This window comes from Caloenas nicobarica, chromosome 1, assembly GCF_036013445.1.
Source record: "Caloenas nicobarica isolate bCalNic1 chromosome 1, bCalNic1.hap1, whole genome shotgun sequence".
NCBI lineage: Eukaryota > Metazoa > Chordata > Aves > Columbiformes > Columbidae > Caloenas > Caloenas nicobarica.
Genome location: NC_088245.1, coordinates 161,106,726 through 161,128,707, shown reverse-complemented (window position 1 = coordinate 161,128,707; position 21,982 = coordinate 161,106,726). Strand labels below are relative to the sequence as shown.

General features: G+C 37.3%; 1 protein-coding gene across 1 annotated transcript in view; it reads right to left on the bottom strand.

Annotated features, from left to right (window-relative positions):
- Window positions 1–656: 656 nt before the first annotated feature.
- DZIP1 (DAZ interacting zinc finger protein 1) overlaps window positions 657–21,982 on the bottom strand; it is a 36,285-nt gene continuing 14,959 nt past the window's right edge. The window contains exons 10-19 of the mRNA XM_065646669.1: window positions 21,185–21,233; window positions 19,834–19,890; window positions 9,339–9,484; window positions 8,814–9,009; window positions 8,323–8,452; window positions 8,081–8,131; window positions 7,044–7,246; window positions 6,532–6,662; window positions 1,966–2,134; window positions 657–1,185 (exon numbers count right to left, since the gene is read on the bottom strand). Coding sequence (XP_065502741.1) covers window positions 1,103–1,185; window positions 1,966–2,134; window positions 6,532–6,662; window positions 7,044–7,246; window positions 8,081–8,131; window positions 8,323–8,452; window positions 8,814–9,009; window positions 9,339–9,484; window positions 19,834–19,890; window positions 21,185–21,233 — 1,215 coding nt within the window. The 3' untranslated portion in view covers window positions 657–1,102. The remainder of the gene's footprint in view (window positions 1,186–1,965; window positions 2,135–6,531; window positions 6,663–7,043; window positions 7,247–8,080; window positions 8,132–8,322; window positions 8,453–8,813; window positions 9,010–9,338; window positions 9,485–19,833; window positions 19,891–21,184; window positions 21,234–21,982) is intronic.

Here is a 21,982-nt window from a genome sequence, read left to right as displayed (position 1 = left end):
TTCAGCTAGCTTTTTTAAAAATTGTATTTACCTGTCCATAGAAATGTGATGGCTTTTGAGGGAATATTTGTACAATGAGTCAATAAATGAGATCAGAGGTTATGAATAACCACAAAACGCTTTCTAGGCTGAGACCTGAAAATAAGTCACACACTCGGGTCTGTCTTGAAGTTTGAATTGCTGGACCCTTGGAATTTCAATACATTGGTTATTCTGGGAGAAAGGCATAAGTATAAAAAATGAATAGTCCTATTTATTTATAGGCACAGTATGACAGAAAAGGTTTTGCATCTGATACCATCTAAAAGCCACTCAAGGATCTTTTTATTTTACTTTATTTTTGTTTTTCATTGAAGTCAAAGCACCATTGTGGTTTTTTTAAGAAGGCAGGCAATATAGACAAAACAGAAACATGAAAGTATTTGCGCAATGGCAAGTCAGTATTTTCCTCACCTTAGCTTGACATTTGATATTTTTTTTCCCAGTTTTTGTGTTTTTATATTAACCAAGACTCGAGTCTAATTTAAAAAAAAAAAACACCAAACTTCCCAAAATAGGAGGCATTTCACAATAACTAGTTTTATAGCTAAGGCTGTTTTTTCTTTTCATTTGGTGTTTATTGTAAAACATGTTAGAAACTTAACATTTTCATAGATGGAAATATTTTATTTAAAATGTTCACAATTCTATATAAAGTTTATGATAAAAAACCAAGAAAATATGCATCTAAAAATTTATAAAGTAATACTCTGGAGTAAACTCTGTTCATTGCTTAACAGGCTTTCTTGCAAGACCAGTTTCAATCTTTAATGTAAACATTAGAGGCAAGATCTTCACCTCAATGAAATCAAAGATATTTTCACCACTAAGTTCATGACAAAGAAGAATTAACTCTCAGTTTCCAAATAGACATGGCCAGTAATGTGCATATGAATATTCTTGTTTCAAATTCACGACTGAAAGACACAAGAGCTCTGTAGAAAGTTTTCCTTCTTATTACATGACCTGAATGAGAAATTAATAGAAAACACTTGATGTTTTCAACTACATTTTCAAGGGGAACAGGAGCCGACCGCAGCGCCTCCCATCAGGAATGCAACAATTATATATCCGAAGAATCGCTCCAATCTGTTACAGTGACTAAGCTGCTTTTTAACGTGCTTGTATTCTCAGCTTCATGCAGGACTGTTAAAATAACAAAAAACATATTATTAACAATTATTAATAATATTTTGGGGGTATTTTTACTTTGTATTTATCCATGAAAGAAAATTACATGCTATGTAAGCAAACACCTGTGGACTTCAGGAAGTCCAGAATTTCAACCAGTGAGGAAATTACAAGTGTTGATAATTGGAAGGCTGTTTCTGTCACAGAATACAACGCACAGCCCAAGCAGTTAGTGTCAACATTACTTTAACAATAACCTGAAGTATCTTTATATAACTGACACAGCTTTAACCTTGAAGTATATTGAAATGTTAGGGCTAGAAACTACTGTGTAAGTTCTATGTAAGACTGCAGTGATTACCAGTACCTCAAATATTTATCTCAGCCTGGCAGGTCACTCTGATATCTTGAACAAACCTGAAATTTGATTCTTACTCTCAAGACAAAGGAAGAAAGTTTCCCCCTCCCTTAAATCTGAGAAGGGATTAAAAAAAAATCCTGGATGATTAATCTTTAAGATGAGGTTGAAGTCTGATAGTACTATATGTTTCAAAACGTCAAATTTAAGGTTCTTGTCACCTCTGTGTATTTATGTGTGTGTTGTTTATTTGTATGTACCAAAACCATCATATATGATACTTATATGCCATAAAACCAAGCACACAGTTTTTCTTACTTGTTCTTTTCTTACAAAATACCATACATTGAATTGCAATGTGTAATACAATATACTTAAGTTCTCCTTTATGTGTGTCAGTCGCTCAAGGCTCATACGTAGCAGTATGAATACGTTACCTTCCTCCTTTGGTGCACTTCTCTTGGGAAGACCCCACGCCTGTACCACAGCGGGAGCATTTGACTCATTTTTCTGAACTGTCAGTGGCTTCTGAGCCTTATCATCTTTTGTCAATAAAAAGTCTTCTACTGATGATATATCCCAATCATCTTCATCAGCTTCTGTGAACTAATAAGGAGAAGAAAAAAGATGCATTTTTCCTCTGTCTGCTCAAGTTGTGCTGAGTTCTCCTATAACCTCAACAATGTGAAACAACTGAAGAAAAATGCACTGGCATGTACCTGGTACGACATCTATCCCCACAACTTTAAAGTCCGTATAATTCAATTACCTACATTAACCCACTATTATAGTTCCAAAGCTATAAGTGTTGGTTTGGGTTTTTTTCATAACTGGCAGAAACCTATGGTTTTGGGTACCACACATCTAACTTTAAAAAGGATCGTTTTTTCTGGGATATTAGCTATTCCAATGAGAGAGAAATTCCTTTAAGCATTAGAACGTATATTAGTTACAGGAAAATAAAGACATGACATCATCATGCAAGTTGGCAGTTTAGTTTGCTACGTAAGCATTCTATATTCACACTAGAAAAATTTAATTTTGCAACAAAGGCCTTTTCAATTTAAAATCATTTACAAGAAAAATAACAAAGGTTTAGAAAAATCACATGGTGCTCGAAGTTGAAATATGTATTCTTCTTACGACTCACTGTCAGCATGTACAAATATATTTTTAATTAAGTGGTGGATCTGCACAATGAGCTCCCAAAATAAGAGTCACGTCAAACAGATGAACCCAAGGCAGTGTGTCCTGGTCTTTCTTATCTCATCTACCTGACAACTAAATATCATCATTCAGCTTTTGATGGAAGAGCGAGAGCAGTTCCCTGTTTGTCAATCAGATGTGGCTCAATGGAATCGAGCCATTATTAGAGAGCTCAGCTGTGGAAAGCAAAAGATGGTTTCTCACAAAGCTAAAACCTTCCTTCACTGGAGTCTCTCAATATTACAGGAGGATACAGAAGGTGCTTCTATTGCACAGAAGAAAGATCCAGATGCTATTAGAAAACAATGTAAGGTATGTACATACTAGAGAAAAATCAACAAATATGAACGTGTCGTGTGTCTCGAAAGAAGGAAGAGACTGCAGTAATACTCTATCTTGCAACATAATCCAATTTGAACATTGCAAACTGTTTTTCAAAAGCTGACAGATCTGCTCAGTGTGCTGTGTTATTAACATACCAGGATTCAACATTTTGCTGTTTTAAATGATCTGCATTTGGAGGGCGTGGTAATGGAAAAGTCAGTCACATATACTGAGAAATGCTGGATGAAGAGTTTCCTCAAACATTCACTAAGTCCCAACTGATTTTTAAAGGACAAAATTCAGAGAAAAATGTCCATTTCAAAGATAATTCAGTTTTGATCAAGTGTAAATACACAGCACCAATCAAAACTGCTAAGCTATTTTATTAACTCAAAGACTTACTCCAAAGAAATACCATAATCCAAACTCTCTCTGGTACAGGTGAACTCAGGTAATACAGCTCCAGGTAAGCACAACATTAATTTTCTCTAAAATGTTTCTGAAGTAACTTCCTTAAACGTGACCTTTATAAAACATATGACAATGGGATGCCTTACAAAGGTTTTATGGTATTGTGGGTTTTGAGAACAACCATTAGCAGCTCTAAGTATTTAAGCTAATAAAGATATTTGGATTTTTTGATAAACGATTATTCCAGTGGTATTTTCCACTTATGTCTTTGGACACCTTTGAAAATCTCTCCTAATATTTAAAGAATTAACTTGATCTATACGCCTACATTTAAACATACAACTATGGACATGAATCTATGCACACACACACATAATTAGCAAGAATACAAGATGGTGTGTTGTTCTGTAAAGATTCCAGAAATAAAGTAGCAACACCTGCCCTGGGTTCATAAACTTATTTCAAACTCATCATGCTCATACAGCAACACGCCACTGTGTTAATACATCAGGGGCGCGATGTTTTCTAAATGAATTATAGCAAAAATATTTTTCATGGAATCATGGAATGGTGTGGGTTGGAAGGGAACTTTAGAGATCATCTAGTTCAACCCCTTTGCCATGGGCAGGGACACCTTCCACTAGACCAGGTTGCTTAAAGGCCTGTCCAGCCTGGCCTGGAACACTCCCAGGGATGGGGCATCCACAGCTTCTCTGGGCAGCCTGTTCCAGTGCCTCACCACCCTCATGGGGAAGAATTTCTTCCTTCTATCTAATCTAAATCTACTCTCAGCTTAAAACCACTGCCCCATGTCCTGTCACTATAGGCCTTGCTAAAAAGTCTGTCCCCACCTTTCTTACAGGCCCCTTGTAAGTACTGAAAGGCTGCAATAAGGTCTCTCCAGAGCCTTCTCTTCTCCAGGCTGGACAACCCAACTCTCCCAGCCTGTCGTCACAGCAGAGCTGTTCCAGCCCTCTGACCATTTCTGTGGCCTCCTCTGGCCCCTCTCCAACAGGTCCATGTCTTTCCTGTGCTGAGGGCTCCAGAGCTGGACACAGGACTCCAGGTGGGGTCTCACCAGAGCGGAGCAGAGGGGCAGAATTACCTCCCCTGACCTGCTGGCCACTCTCCATTTGATACAGCCCAGGATATTATTTGATTTCTGGGCTGCAAGCACACATTTCCAGTTCATGTCCTGTTTTTCATCCACCAGTACCCCCACGTTTTTCTCTGCTGCTCTCAATCCCTTCATCTTCTGTGCCTGTACTGATACTGAGGATTACCATGACTCAGGTGCAGGACCTTGCACTTGGCCTTGCTGAACTTCACGAGGTTCACCTGGGCCCACTTCTCAAGCTTGTCCGGGCCCCTCTGGATGGCATCCTGTCCCTCAGGTGTGTCAACTGCACAACTCAGCTTGGTGTCATCTGCAAACTTGCTGGGGGTGTGCTCGATACCACTATGTCATTAATAAAGATAGTGAGCAGTATTGGTCCAAGTACAGACTCTTGAGGGACACCACTCGTTCCTGGTTTCCACTTGGATATTGAGCCATCAAGTGTAACTCCTTGGATGTGGCCATCCAGCCAGTTCCTTATCCATCTAACAGTCCATCTATCAAACCCATGTGTCTCCAATTTAGAGGTAAGAATGTTGCAGGGGACAGTATCAAATGCCTTACGGAGTCCAGGTAGATGATATCTGTAGCTCTTCCCCTGTCCACTGATGCAGTCACTCCATTGTAGAAGGCCACTAGATTAGTCAGGCATAATTTGCCCTTGGTGAAGCCATGTTGTTTGTCTCTAATCACTTCCCTGTTTTCTGTGTGTTTTGCACATCTTCCAGGAGGATCTGTTCTACGATCTTACCGGGCACAGAGGTGAGGCTGACAGGTTGGTAGTTCCCAGGGTTGCCCCTTTTTACGCTTTTTAAAAATGGGTTTGATGTTTCCCTTTTTTCAGTGAGGGACTTCTGACTGCCATGACTTTTCAAATATGATGGGGAGTGGCTTGACAACTACATCAGCCAATTCCCTCAGGACCCTGGGTGGCATCTTGTCAGGTCCCAGGGACTTATGTATGTTAGGTTCCTCTGGTGGTCTTGAACCTGATCTTCTCTCACAATGGGACGGACTTTGTTTTTCTGGTAGGAGTGATAAACTTCAGATTCATATGTTACTCACGGAGCCCCAAGGTATCACTTTTATTATGGATAACAGGATTTTAAGTAATTATTATTTGTTTATTTAGTGAAAAAAATTTTTCTTGAATGCTAGAACTAGTATTTGGATATCTACTTTGATCTGATAACAACTACTAAAACTGAAATGAATAGCACTATCTGCTGTTGACTTTTGATTTGGAGTAACTTCTGTGATTTTTTAAAAAATTGTTCAACAATTATAAAACTCTAAACTGAGGGGAAGACTGGGACTTTAGAAGCCTGAGAGGCAAAGAATAAGTTGTGTTAGTATTCTGATTGTGAACACATGCCATACTCAATGGACAGACATCAGTGAGATATCTGATGTAGTCTGAAAACAGTATAGGATTGTAAACAGATGCAGCAGAACAAAGACCATACTCAGACATGGAATTTGTCCCCTCATTAAAAGGTATTTAAAAGTTCCATATCAGATGAAGTTCTAGAAATAAAAATATTTTAAAATATTAGATAAGCAAACTCATTTTTTTCCTTCGTCAATACAAGATACCAGGAAAGCAAGTAAAGAAGAGTTCTCTCTATGCTGCTAGAATAGAAGATAAAAATGATACCAATTGTTCCCAAACTTTGGACTACCTGTACTGACCCAAAATAGTCATGGCATAAGCTGATAAGAAGTGTGGATGAAGAGGTCACTTGCCACAGCTCACTCACTTGCTAGTGCTTTTCCATATACCAGTGCACATGTACTACACCAAAAAGACTAAAAGGCTATAATTCCAAAACTGTCTTTGAGTTCTTCAATGCATCAAGATAGTTTCAGCATGTAAAAAAAAAAAAAAAGGCATATATCTAGTTCAATTACTTAATGAAATAACAATGGCTATTAGAAGTGATACCTTCAGTTCTTGCACCTCTTCTTTCTTAATAAATGCCTGCGCAACATTAACCCCTCCAGCTGGTTTGTTCTTATTTCCATGGTTAGAAAGGCTCTTTCCAACTTGTTCGGTCAGTTTTTGAATAACTGCTCCTAAAGTTCACAAAAAAGTTATATTGACAGTTTCCATTCACAAGTAAAGGGATTTACTGTAAACCATCTAGAAATCTCCCACAAATTAAAAATAAGTAAAAGGCTGAGAAAAAATGTATTAGACAGAAGTCTCTCCAAGCCACTGATTGTCTCTTTTTATGCATTTATATAAAACAGCATGATACACATCTAGTTTGAACTTACATCTCTAAGTACTACATCAATATAAACATATTAGCAAAAAATTAAGTGCACACAAATATACATACACAAGACTAGTGAGTCTGCCTTCATCATGTTTTCTAACACAGAAATATTATCAGGAAATGCAAAATCATGCACAGCTATTAAAACATGCATATACAAAAGCAGTGAAAAAACCTTTAGAAGTTTTGGCAGGTGTTCCAGTTTCTTCAATTTCACTTTCCTCCATCCCATCCATATCGCTTTTGGCAGAAACTTTCTGAGAAGCGCTGACATTGCTGCTTGATGTTTTTGACAGCTTTTCCAATAATTCTGGTGATATGTAAGACTGCTTAATATCATCTTCATCTACTTCTTCCTCTGAACTGAATGGTGGAGTTCTATGCAAAAACACATAAAAACCGAAGAGTTACTGGGTTTCAGTGACTGCATTGATATATACATATTTAAGCTTCCCTGTATTTTCCATTCCTGTAGCATGTTTTTCTTCTGTGAAAAAGACAAGAACTCCCATAAATTCTACCTATCCATAAAACTATTTTAAATAAATCATGCTGCTAAGTAAACTTGGAAAGTTATCACAAAATAATCTCCTGTATAGATATGATTATTTCCATCTACGCAACTATCTTTACGAAACAACAGACTAATATATAACAGGTCTTGCCTGGCAAACAAAGATAGGCTTTCATGGATCAACAGGGAGAGAAAAATTCAGGGTCAAGAAATCTGCACCACAGAAAGTCTGATATTCTGTTAATAATAATATTATAATAATAATTCAGGAATTTTTCAGTGTGGGAAATCACAAAGTAATGTGCCTGATGTGAGTGGAATCTGAAACATGTTTCATTTTGGTCATAGGATGAAAATATCAATAAACTGAAAAAATAAGGTTATCAAAGTCTTTAAATGCTTTTAACTGGCTCAGAAAAAGCATCTGAGAACGAAACTAAAGGAAGTGATAGCACACAATTTTTTCAAATGTGCCTCTCTGGTTCACAATAAAGAATACATCTGCTGAAAGGAGAACATGCTGTCTTTCAGTGATGATAACAACAGATTCAAACGGAATAATACTTTAAAACAAAATATGAAATACGCAGTCCAGAAAATGTTTAATTTCAGCTTAACAACAGCTTTTGCGTGGCAAGCATGTAAATGTTCAGTCACCAAAAATGGTTTCTTCAAAAATACAAGGGAACAAAACATACGTGGTACTAGATGTCCTTCTGGAAACTTCATTTCCAAAAGGCTTCCTGGATCTAAAAATAATAAGACAAGTTATTTCAAGACTGCCAGTCAACTAAGTAAGCATAAAGTTTATACAGAAGTAATGCGAATTCTTCGCTCAGTTCTCAAAATATTAGCAGGAGATGTTCACATTAGTCACAAAAACCCAAACCCATAGGACTGTCACTTGAGGTATGAGTACTATGAGAACAGCATCTCTTACTTTGGTGTAGACGTATTCTGAGCGATGGCTGTTCTTTGTTCAGCTGGGCGGACGGCTGTTGAAGATCGTTTTACTGGCTTTTGTGTTGTGGCAGATGCAGAAATTCCCAATTGACTGAACTTCTGTTTATCTACAACAAACATTATCTCATTATTAGAAACAATGTTTGGTATCTTTTATACTTAATTTCTAAAATTAAAGATGTCTCTACTGCAGACTGTAGTTTTATACAAAAAAGAACAAAAGTAATCTTTTTTTCTTCAGAGCAGTTTAGAGTTACCACATATTTTGGCATTATAGGACCAAAGATTTCTGCAGTTAAACACCATGTCGAGAACCCTTTAAAGGAAATTGTTTAGTTGGCCATAACTATACAGAATATTTATATAAAAATTATGAAAGCAGCTACACAGAAATGTTGCTAAATAAAACCTTAAAACAGCAGTTATAAAATATAAGAGAATGAATAAACAAAACAAAAAGATTTTAACCTTGTGAAGGAAGCTGAGGACAGGAAACGGGTCTATAACAAGATGATGATTTCTCCTCAACCCTAAAGCTAACTTGACGTTCAAGGTGCTCTCGAATTCGCTGAATGTCAGGCTCATGCTTCTGTTTGCATTCTCTGGCAGATTCAATCACACGCAAAATTTTATTTAAGCGATCATTTGGGATACCACGAACACCCTAAGGAAACAAATTGTATTGTAAACACAGGGGCTATTATTTCTAGGATTTCTATCCTACAATCATATACACTCTTTTAAACTTCAAATAGCACAAAGCTTGTAGAAAAACCACAGAAGTTGGTAACACTGCTCACAGGTGCAGCCATATCCTCCACAGCTGTAATTTGATGGGCATCCTCTCAGGTTAGTAAATTATACTGATTTATAACACGCAGAAATTTAGCTTTGGATTTTATAGGTTGAGGGTTGTGGTACAAGAGTGAGAGAGAATAGCAAAAAAGTGGGACAAAGATGACCACTCTTTCAAATAACACAGAATAATCTTACTGCTTTAATTCCCAAGGTTTCCAGCTTCTCCTCCAGGGCTTGCTCCAAAACAACTCGTAATTCTTTAGTTAAAGAAGGATCAGTCTTCAAAGCATTTATTAAATAGTGGTTGCTTCTACCTGTTTTATGATCACCTTTCTCAGCTTCTGAAATATGAATGGAAAAAAACACGTTTAAGAGACGTTTGAGAAATCCACAGTACATGAGACGACTAAAAACTGCACTGAAGCATGCATTTTTTTAGAAACACTATAGACATATATATGCATTTTTTGTCTACATGGAGTTGTATTCTTTTTAAAATCTTGGGCTAGCTTACAAAAGTCAGCTCACTAGGAATCTATAGCTCAGTACCGCTGCACTCACCATCACAAGTATCTTTTATTTTTCCTTGTTACAGAATCACCGTAAAGATATATGTCTGAATATTTAGCAACAAAGATCTTTACTTTCAGAACTGTGTTTGGAAACTTCTGATAAAGAAAGAGTATCTTATGATAATTAAGTTCTCTAAAAGTGGTATTTCAAATCAGAGCTGAGCTCTAGCGGGAATTAGAACAGGAATATGACAAAGGTTCTCAAGAAAAGCTTCAAACAACTTCCCGTTCTCTGATAAAAAGCACCTACCAAAATCAAATCTTTGGAAAGCTGTAACACTTTCAGAAGTCTTAGCAAAGACAAAACCTTAGTCTGAGGCAGACCGTTTCACAGAAAATACAAAGATAATATTTCAAAACTCTTTCAAGGACAAAGTTCAGTGTCGTGTTTTCTTCTACGCGTCTATGACATCATACATACTTAAAAGCAGACAAAGAAGTTTCTATCTCCCTTGCTTTAAGTGCCAGTAATGACATGAACTCTTATGCAAGAGATAAAGAATCATCGGACAGATTCTTCCATCTAAATTAAAGACTGACATTTAAGTTAGGCCAAAGTATTCTAGGGTCATATAGGGGAAGAGAGAAGCAAAACATACCATTGGGAACCTGCCTATAAAGTGCCTTCGGCAAGACAAAGCTTTACTGAATGCCAGCCCACAGACAAGGACGTAAATGAAGGAATAATTCCATATCGTGACTTTCAAACATTTTCTTTCAAAACAAACATGGCACTTTTCCTATTTTTAAATGACGACTGCTTCAAAAGTTTAGTTTTCCATTTAGTTTTCATTTTCCTTTAAGGGAAAGATAAGCACTCTGAAGAGGACCCAAAAAAGCCTCAAGATACACAAATGATATTTAGGTTGTTTTGAGGCAGTGGCTTCCGATGGATCTGGGAAAGAACTATAGGTAATGAAAACTGAAAAAGACTTCAGCTACCATACTAAGAGATCTGTGCTGAAGAGGACAAAATCTGGCTGAAATCCTAACTGTCCTTGGGGACTTGTGTGGACAACTTAGTCCCTGACAGAGGTGGGATTAAAAGTGATTCGATGGAGAGCTGAGTCCTAGAAGAGGCAAACTATGGGTCAGTGTGGAAACATAGGGCTATCAGACTATCCCTGGTCAGGAAAAGGGGCATTACGCAGTATGAAATCTTCCCAGAAAACCAGACATGAGACATTTTAAAGTGGAAGGCTCCAAGGAGCCTTCTGAAAATCCTGTCCATTTCAGATGTTAATCCTCACAACAAAATAGATCCATCTAAAATAATTTTAAAATTCATAATTACTACATACTAATATGGGTAACAAGACTATCCAGCATTATCCTAATTAATGACAATATTAATTCTTGCTAATTAGCTCAAGCCAAATCCTCTTTGCTGGAGCCAAGTATTTAAGGAACTGTTTTCTTATTCACTTTTGTTTTTTTAAAAAAACTCTAAATACTAGATTTGACAACTTTGGAGACAGGGGACCTTAAATCTGATCCACTGTCTCAGCTCCTACATAATCCTATGAAATAATCTGAGAAGTCAAGAATTTTCACACTCTCCCTTATAAAGGGCTGTCACTGAAAACAAAAAAATCTTGGTCTATCTTTTCAGACTGCATTCTTTCTTTTTCTCTTGTGTACTGCAGGCCATGCCTTTAGGCACAGCAGAAGAATCAAAGACAATCCATCAAGAGAGAAGATGGCAAGCAAGAGCAATAGCAGAAAGCACGGCAAAAATGCGAGCAGTCTTTATTTCAGATTGTTCAGAGTCACTGGGTTTTCCCTGGGGAAATACCTCTCACTTACGTGCAGAGGTATTCAAATGACAATTTTGTTTTCGAAACAGCATCATTCCTTCAAAATTTAAACTCATCGGCTACAAGGCTCAAGACTGATTTTGATTTTTGCACATGGTACAGATTATGTCATTCAGCTATTTGGTGTTTCATCTAAAGTACTGTTACCCTTCTTCAGGAGAAGAATACCCTGCAGGGTGAACCAACACTTTATCTTCTGTCACTGTAAATGTTGCCTTCTCCAAGTTTTCCTCAAACGAAGCAGAAGAACAGCGGCCAACAGTGAGCTATGTAATTTCGTTCAGAATTGCACAACCCTGGCTGGAGCTGTGGCTACTTGGAGGTAGGCGTAACTGAGATTGCCTGCTGAAGTATCTTGGGTACACCTATGAAAGTGGACAGCTTCAACCTCCACCACCAACCTCCTTCTTCTGTCTGAACTCCTTGTCCTCTCACAGAGAGTTTGAAAAAGAAGTAAGCATCCATTGCAATAGCATCAACGCCAAGAAGCTTCTAATAAGGGTGTATTCCCCATCAAACATTTTCGCTCTGCTTAGCTCATGTGCCTTTAGGCATACGAAATATGCCTGATTTCAGGAGTTAGCCAGCTTTCCATAAAAACATTGAATTGGATAAGGAAATCATAATATTAACAAGCACCAATAGCAAACAGGAGACTGACACAAAGAATGTTCCCACCCAAACCACATAAGCATACTCAAAATACAATGAAAAAATACTGTAGGTATCAAGAAATATTTACGTTTTTATTTTCAAAAAACACATGCCACTACATTTTGAGCTGAATCAACCATTACCTTTTTCCTCTTCTGAAAGCTCCTCTATGGGTTCCAGCATATGCACCAAGGGTGCCTGCTCTAATAATGAGGAAAAAAATGGAATACCAGACAAACAGGACAGAAGAAGGTCAAGGTCCAGAGTGGGAAAGTTAGGCAAAAAAACACACTGACGTCAGTTTTCCTGATTGCTTACAACCTGCTTAACAATCACAAACCCAATGCAACGTGACTCTTCACTGCCTTGATGGTACATTTTTGTAGAGGACACCCTAATACAGTAGCCACTTCAGGAACGATTAACTTGCCCAAACATGGGTGTCTAGTGTCATCTCAGATATATCAGAGTTTCAAGTCATGGGGACAGGTCCGGCTGATACGTCACACAACCACAGAAAAACCTGTGCCCTTCTGGAGTGGCACCCAGAGGCCAGGTGGGAGGTTTTGAGGCATCTACAATGACAAGACCACCTAGGATTAAGCAAATTAATACTGTCATTCACTTCTCGTAAGAAGTATTTGAATTTTAAAAATAATTTTAAAATAATTTTAATACGTAATTTGATACAAAAAGTTTACAAAATGGACAGCCATAGAAATCCTCAAAAATATATGGAAAAAATATGTTAACTCATCATTCCAGAGAATTATTAAGTACTGAGTCAATACATGCAAGAGATAGAGAAATTTTATATATATATGATAATTTCCAAGAAAACCAATTAAAAAAATCGTCGATCACTCCAATATAGTGAGATTCAGTATTTTCATGTGCTTTAAAGAAATCTTGAAATGTCCTCTGCTGAAAACAGCTTCCTAAACACATTGAAATTACAATTCTATAGGCTGTCAGGTACAATTTGCTTTATATAAATGAAGCCAGAGTACAGTTTATTTACAACTTTATGGATTTCAGATACAAGAGGTGCATGAAAATGCTTATATGTAGACTAATAAAAATTCAGGTTTTTAAAATGTTAATATTCACCTTCCATAAATAAATTTATTTCAATGAAAACTAGAATTTTAGTTTCTAGAGCTTATAATAAAAACAGAAATGCGCAAACTGTATTTGCAGCATTCAACTACTGGCAGTATAGGTGAAAAGAATTTATCGGCCAATATTTTGAGCCAACATACATTTGCCCCAGCCTTCACAAGAAACCTCTGGCACTATAAGTGGTTGCTACACCATATAGGTAGAAGGGGAGAAGGTGACGCTGCAGTAAACGTGCCTGCTCTGCAGCACTTCTCATACAAGGTATAAACATGGGTGCTCTGGGATAGATAATCAGGGTGAAATGAGCACTTGGAGCTAAGTGACATTTACTGTCACATCTCCAATATTCCCCAAGTGAAGGGGACTAAAAGCAGTGTTGTAAATGCTTGGGTACGGCTGCTGCTTTCTCCACGCTTTCCATACTTGTGGTTATATTCAGCCTCTCACCTGCTTTTCCAAGCAGGTTACAACACTTAAGATTTGCTCTCATATAATTTGCGCTGAATAAGAAGCTCTAAAAAAATGCTTCTTACACTATCACAAGATGCTAACAAGATGCAAATGTCAATATATTTTATGGAAACACTTAAAAGCAAAACTCTAAGAGACTGACTGATAAATAGGCTTCTGGTCTTTCAGTCTCTAAGGCTGTAAAATTTAGCAGTGGCCAGAGCATTCCTGGGCACTGGAATACGATCCTCCACACTACTGAACTCCTAAAGCTGCTCCTGACACATTGTTGTCCTGCACCAACTAACATAATTCTCCAAACCAATCTTCAGGCACAGTTTGAGATCACTCCCAAAAGCCTGCAGTGAGCCCGTTTTGGAGGACAGAGCCAGAAGCACAGATGAGGGATGTCCTCAGGGTGATTTAATTCAGCTGCACGGGCATCGAGGCCTCCAAGTTTCTTGGAGTCATCAGATAGTGAGATGGTCGCTCTGTAATTGGATTTAATCTATACTTGTTTTACCTGTACTTTGCTCAAACACAATCTGCTTAAAGGAGCTGACTCATCTCTGCACAAGCCCTTGTAAAGTAACTTAAATTTCATTTAAAGCCCAGTCCCCAGAACTCAGACCTGAAAATAGTCTGCTGATCTGGCGTAAGGTACGTGCTTGTCTTTTTCAGTATACTAGAAACAGAGGAAGTTAAAATCAGTAAAAGAACAGTTGCAAGAGCAAAACCAAAATGCATTACTTGCTACAGGTAATGTTTTTCACTGCACGGCGATAGAGATTGAATGCTAAGACACAGGGGAGTGCAACACCTGGTAACACCAATTTCTCCAATATGAGTGGGCATTTTCTTTTTCTTTACTGTACATTTGTTCCAAGAGATATTTATTAAAAAACACACTAGAATCCTATGTAAGAAAAAACAGCTTGGCTCACCACTCCTCTGGTTTATAGACAGGTGTAGAGATCACTCCCCTAAGGAGCTCTCTCCTTATGTTTTCCAGGGATGTGCTGCTTCTAGCTGTTTGATCAGACCTCTCAGCTCTTACCTTACTCCACATCCTTGAAATCAGCAGCATCTAAATATTATCAAGCTTATTTTTAGGAATCTTTTAAGTCTGACTACCCAGCTAAGCCTCAAATCTATAGAAAGCAGTATTTCCTAACTTCATACCTAAAACAATCCTGCTGATGCAGACTGAAATCCTCACTACTCTGAATTACTGTAGGCTTCTCATCAGGCCTTTTTGCCCAAAATCTCACCAAGCCAAAATCCAGTGTTAGCCTTAAACGAGTAATCACTAAAACTTCTGACTTAAGTAGAGCCAGTTACCTTCCTATCAATTACCAGCCGTAAGTCTAGTTCAGCTGACTCAAGTGGATGCTGCTCTACATCGACATCTTCAACATCAGACCTTGCTGGCCAAGATTGTACTCCTAGCTTTCATCCTAGTCTGAGTGTTGAACCTAGGCAGACTCCTATCTTCCCTTTTAGACTCAAGCCTAGATATAAATTACTTGTTCCTAGTCACTTCTCTGTTCCCACTCCAGACAAACACCCAAACTGTCGTTGCCTTACTGGAAGTGGATCCCAGGAGGCTGAAGCAAGGCAAGAGGCACGTTGGGCTCCAGGAGATCACCTGCTTTGGACTACCAGAGTACTGGTAGAACTGGAGATTACATCAGCCTTGCAGTTCAGGTGCAACCTCAATTATACTTTGTTCATTGACACAACTTGAACCCTGGCTCTCATCTCCACCCCTTTCTTGGCTATGAAATAAAGATAAATTTCAACTTCATACATAAACCTATTCAGCTGCTGCTACCTTGCTTAACTGATCCTTCTTAACTATAAGTCTCATTTGCCTATTGTTGTCTGCCTAAATCTAATCCTAACCCTAATCCAAGATCAGTGATCCCTGAATAACCAGGTGGCTCTGGGTGATACCAGCCCTTTGCAGACCCTGCCATAAATCAACTTCTGCTGCTGGCATGAACCACCTTAACTCCAAACCTAATCGATAGAATCATAGAATCATTTTGATTGGAAGAGACCCTCAAGATCATCGAGTCCAACCATAACCTAACTCTAGCACTAAACCATGTCCCTAAGAACCTCATCTACGTGTCTTTTAAACATCTCCAGGGATGGTGACTCAACCACTTCCCTGGGCAGCCTGTTCCAGTGCCCAACCACCCTTTCCGTGAAGAAATTCTTCCTCATATCCAATCTAAACCTTCCCTGGCACAATTAATTCAGTCCTCCTCAACAGTCCCACACCTGACCCTAACCTAACAAAATTTACTGCTAAATCCTATACCTAGTCCGTTGGCAAATTCTAGATAAATCCTCATCATGTGTCATCAGTCAGCCTCAGTTCCAAATCTAAATCTACCTTTAGCCTCAGGAGGACGGTTCCTGCCAGCTTCAGGCTTGAACCTAGTGAAACTGCAGCTTCCAACACCAATCTGAATGCAGACTGGTCATATTCATATCTCACCGGCCTGTATGTTGATACTTAACCATCATTAAGGCCAGTAACCTTCAGATGACCTCCACAATGATGTGTCTGTCGTCCCACATCTTCCAGAATATTTTTTTTTGCCAGCTACAATGTGTGGAGAGAGAGATGAGATGTATCAAAAGTACAGGTTGCCTTAATTTCTTCAGTGGATAATTATACTACTGAAAAATTATTTGCCTGGCATACTTTGACAAGTCATTAAAAATCAGTTTTAAATATTTGAAAACAATTTCTATGCAGGCGGAATAGGAAAAAATATCTAACAATAATTAAGAATTCAGGCTGTGAATATTTCAAGCATATCATATATTATTTCTCTATTCTTATCTACTAGTTTAAAAAAACCCAATATTCTGAGAATACCATTGGAACAGAAGTCTTCTGGCCAATATTTAAAGGAGAAATCCTGTCCATTTACTCCAAAATACGAAATGCTAAAGTACTTTTAGCCTGAATAGAAGTGTTAGAATTATCTATAGTGGAATATCACCTACAGTAAGCGCTTTGGACTTGTATTATGAAAACCAAGGATGAAATGGAAAATTTGTTTGCTGTAAATTGCTGCACTTCTTAAAGACATAAAGAATGGAAGCCATGACTACATTCGTTATCTACACCTTTAACTTGTACTCAAATCTCACATCCAAAGAGCTGCTAGACTTAATCTGTGATACCTGTAATTTTGACTGTCATCTTTGAATCAATGCACTTCATATATTTTTCTCCTAACTAATCAATGGGAAGCCATACATTGCACATAAGCAGCATAAATATTAATTTTCAACCAATATTCTTAAATACGATAGATTTTTGACACTTACCTGAGGCCTCCTTAGTTAAGAGCCTAGTCATCTCAGACTTCTACATTCAACAAAGAGACACAGACAACTTCAAAGAGCAGATCTTAGTTCTGCTGAGCCAAACTCTGAAGATGCTCCTTTCCTCTGATAACTGGCTAGGAAGACTACTTGGACTAAATTTTCCTCAGATGCTTCAGTTATGTCCCTAATGATAGCTGGACCTTGGTCCGCACCATGTCTGAAGACTGAGTCATAGGTTTTAATGGACTATTGAATTTAATTTCTTTGCTTTTTAACTACTGTCTTCAATTCTGTCTAGTATTATTGACCCAACAAAGATTAAATAGTGAGAAGGTATCAAGATTTCAAGACTAATATAGAAGCAAAAGTATGATTTTAAAATATGACTAAAAAAACCCCAACATAATTAATCCATTGCCTTTTTGTGAGACTTAAGTAATCTTTGAAGATAAGATAAAACCCTAAAGCTAGCTCAGAAAGTGAGATAAGAATGGTCAGCTAGGATGGCACTCAAGGCAGACTGTTAGCTCTCCCAAGAAATCAGGAACACAAACACAAAACCACCAGGCTAACACAGTTATTCTACAACTTCACACCTAAGATACCTCATTTATAATTCAGGTATCTTTTCATAGCAGAGATTTAAGAACTAATCTTAGGATGCAAAAACTTCCAGGCAACTTTGAAAAGTGTACTTAAATTCAAACAAGAGAGCCTTTTCTAGAATTAATTTTCTTTCAAACAGAAAAAAAAGAAAAAGGAAGATATTCCATATGCAGGCAATTGTTTGGTAGAAAAACTATAACTCTTGTGATTTCAGAGATGCTCTGTGCTAGATAAATTTGTATGCTTAGGTTGACAACAAGCCCTTTCATTTTCATAAAGGCATGAGATGCAGCCATCATGTCCTAATTCAGTACATAAGTCAAGCCTTGAGAGGCCATGAAAATTTTGGGAAAGACCCCATAATTTCTCATAACCTTTATATCCAGAAATTAGGTAGGATAAGTTTAAAAAAAATCCAGAAGAGAAGAAAGAGGACAGACAAGAGACCTGCAGAGATAAATAAAATTATAATGAGCAAAGGCATCTGAAGGAAACACCTTCTTTGAGGTTTCATAACAAACTGATAGTGAATCTCTCATATATCAACGGCAGGAACAGCCTCTTCTATCTTGAGAAGGTTCATAAAGTGTCACAAACTTCGTATTTGGGGCAGCAAGACATCAGGAAAGATCTGAATGAGCCTGATATAAATTGTCAGATTACAGAAAATACTAACGTTCACAGAGCTGTCCTCCTCCTCCTTCCAAATGACAGTAAATGCACTAAGAAAGCAATGCTTGACAAGCTTGGTGTGTGAGCACTTAGCAGCAATATTCTTCATAAAACTCGTTTCTTAAATTCAAGGCAATAGCTAGGCTATCACTTGCTGTGAGATCTCTTAGCTAGAACCAGCACTACTGTGTTGGTGCAATGAAGATGGTTTGAATGAAAAATAACTGGATTATTTGAAACAGTATTATTAATAATCTATTTTAATATGTCATTACTTTTCTCCACACAACATTTCATCTATACAGTTTCACTTAAAAAGCTTCTAGCAATGAACAGCTACCTTGCATAGGTTTGTAAGAAATCTCTGTATTTTTAAAATAATTTTACCATATGATAAAAACTTTTTTCCTTAGTTTAATAATTCTTGACACAAAAAATGTTTTGAAATCAATACTTCATCAGTTTTTCATTCATCATCCAATTATCTAAAGCTTCTGTTGTATACTGCTCTTTGTCCCCATATGCCTTTTTAGAACTTTTTGAACTTGTTGAAAAAGAAAAATTCTGTACATTTCTCTTAGACAAATTCCATCTCCTCTCCCCTTCACAGATTTTAAAACTAAGAGAAATAATAATTAAAAAATCAATATTTATACTTCAATAAGTCAAATAATTAATAAACTGGTTTTAACATTTGAGCATTTTACTTGCTCAAAGTGCATTTTTCCTATTACTTCCCCAATTGAAATGAACATAAAGAACTGATGACAGAATACTGGTATGGTAACAATACTCTCCTTTACTTGGCATACTGAGAAAAAAGTGAAAACTATTTTCACAAAGCACCAAATAATATAAATGGAGGTTCATTTCTTCCCCCAATTACTAAATGATATCACAATGTCACAAGTTAAACTAACTAAATAATGATCTAAATGTAACTACAGATATACTCTGTAAGAACTCTCTAGATGGGATGACTCTCTGTTTTGATTGTCTTCTGTATTTTTCCTCCTTGACATTTGAAGTTACATGAAAAATACAGCATTTCAACGCTGTAACATCTCCACATTTTTCTCTATACAAATTCCAGTTTATGCACATACTTCTCAAGTATACGCATATACCAGAAAATAAGCGTATTTTCTAGAAGAAAACATAAATTTCCTCAATCAGTTTAATTTACCTTAAAGTGCTCCAATACTATACACATGCTAGGAAATATTCTCAAACTATTTCATTTTGTTTTCATTTATTCTTTTCGATAGTGCATTTTTACAAGTACTTCATGGGAATTCTCAATGCTGACATACAGCAAAACAATTCAAATTACATTATTTCAATATAGCTACTCTTACAGCTTTGATTTGACAAGCAACACATTTGAGAAGGCAGAGCGTTAGATTTTAAAGTGCTGGATCTGGACCTATCAAAAAAACTTACCATGCGCCAATGGTAGACTTGGTTTAGATTCCTCAAGATGCTCTACAGTTGTATTCACTAAAATAGCATAAAAGTAAAAAACAATTAAATGTATGACTGTAAACAGTAACAGACATAGATTAATAAATATTGCAATATTTAATCATATTTATAAAGTATGCAATTTTGTGTGTGTTACAAATAGTTTACAAAGTAAAAATTGGTCCTTCACAACAGAAACGTATGTCTCCAGACATGTTTAACATCTTCAACACTTCAAGAACCAGGAAAAGAAACTACTGAAATGTTACTGAACTGGAAAGTGAACCTGCACTAGTCAGATCCTCTCTTTGGTCACATCTGCATGTTGTCTGTGTGGCCCAGGGAAGAAGCCCTGGCCCAGCGTCAAGTCCAGCCTGATCAACACTTGTATTGCCCAAAGAGGATCTTCTGCATCCACACTTCATATCAATTAGTGCAAACTCCATATATAACATGCAGAGAGTGTAGCCTTGGAGTGAATTACCACGTCAATCCTACATTCCTCAAAGTAGCTTGGGGCCAGGAGCAAATGCACTTGTGCACCACAGGCTGCGTGTCCGTGTGGCTGAATATGACCAGCTGAGATTGAGAAGCCAGAGAGCCACACTATTGCTATGCTCTCCTCAAACTCACCTACCCCCTGCTCATAAACTCAGTTCAAGCCGACATCCTGCTGATAAATCAAGATGGTTTCCACACTGGGATTAGAATTAATCCAGCCGTCATCATCTATTGCAATAAACTTATTTCAAGCCACTGCAGCTGCAGCATCAGCTACATGGGTGTTTGTGGTGCAGGACTACATCCCAAAACACTATTATCAGGCTTAGCTACTTGTAATGGACTTCAGTTGTTAAAGCACTGCACAGACAAAAATATCAGAGTTCTTATAATTCTCGGAACATCTGTATCTTAGCTGGTAAATTAATCGATTTTGTCTGCTCTTTCAGTATTTTCCCTTTTTTGAGTTCTGCAGCCTAAGGACAGTCAAGCATGAAGAAACAATTAAAATTACACTTCATAAAGCAAAGCCAAAAGTTGTTTACATGATACAAACCAGGGTTGCTATATTTCGCATCTCTTCACTACTCAAGCAATTAACTTTGAACCTTAGAAGTCCTTACAGCTGCAAAACATGAACTTCGGAAATCATGGCATGGAAATAAGAGAGGCATTCTGTGAAATGCAAATAAATTGCCAGTATTGATTTGATTTCAACATTTAGTTAGTAAAGTTGATACCTATAATTTCTAATGAATTGTAACATTTGTTTCAGCCAAGCTGCTGAAATCAGAAACAAAATTTGCTTTTTCTTCCAGTTTGTACTTACCATCATATGGTTTAATGCTTACAACTGACCTTGTGGACAATTCTTTTATCTAAAAGAGAAAAGACAGATACGTTAACAGTTACAAATGTAAATTATAAATATCTAGAATTGCACACTGGACTACTATTCCATAACAGAAATTATTGTTTATGATTTGGGGAGAAAATACCACTTTTGTGGAACTCTATTCTTCTGCCTAATGCATATTTCATTCATGCTTACTGAACGTTGAAGACGTATTTCTGTTTGTTGCCCTGCGTGAACTCAGGCTTTGTACATCTTGTTTTTACAAGCTATAAAGTGAAATCAGAGTGGGCTTGTGGGCCACTTCAGCACTTGTAGTTTCAATACGTTCTGCTTCAGCAATTCATGTTCAGTCTTGCAAGTCCAGCTCCTCTCCAGGCAAACACTTAATAACACATTGATTTTAAATATACAAACAGTTCTCCTGTTTGCTCCAGTTTTCTCTGTTTCACAACCAAGACATGCACTGAACAAAACTGAGAGTGTAGAGGAAACAAACTGGTTGCAATTCAATCTAAAGAAAACAGGAAAATTGTGAATCCTCTATCATTAAAACAATGTTATGCACTCCCATTCCCAAAACAGAAGCTAAACCCAAGCCATGTAGGCAACAGTCAAGGTCAGCTGGAACCGGCACAAGATATTGGACTCTAGTCGTCCTTTATTTATCTGTTTGGATATAACTAGTAATGCCTCAATTCACTGTCCATTCAGTTTGGATTCTACAGAAGTGTTAGCCATTTCTCAGGCCCTTCCAGTTTCCAGGTATTGAGA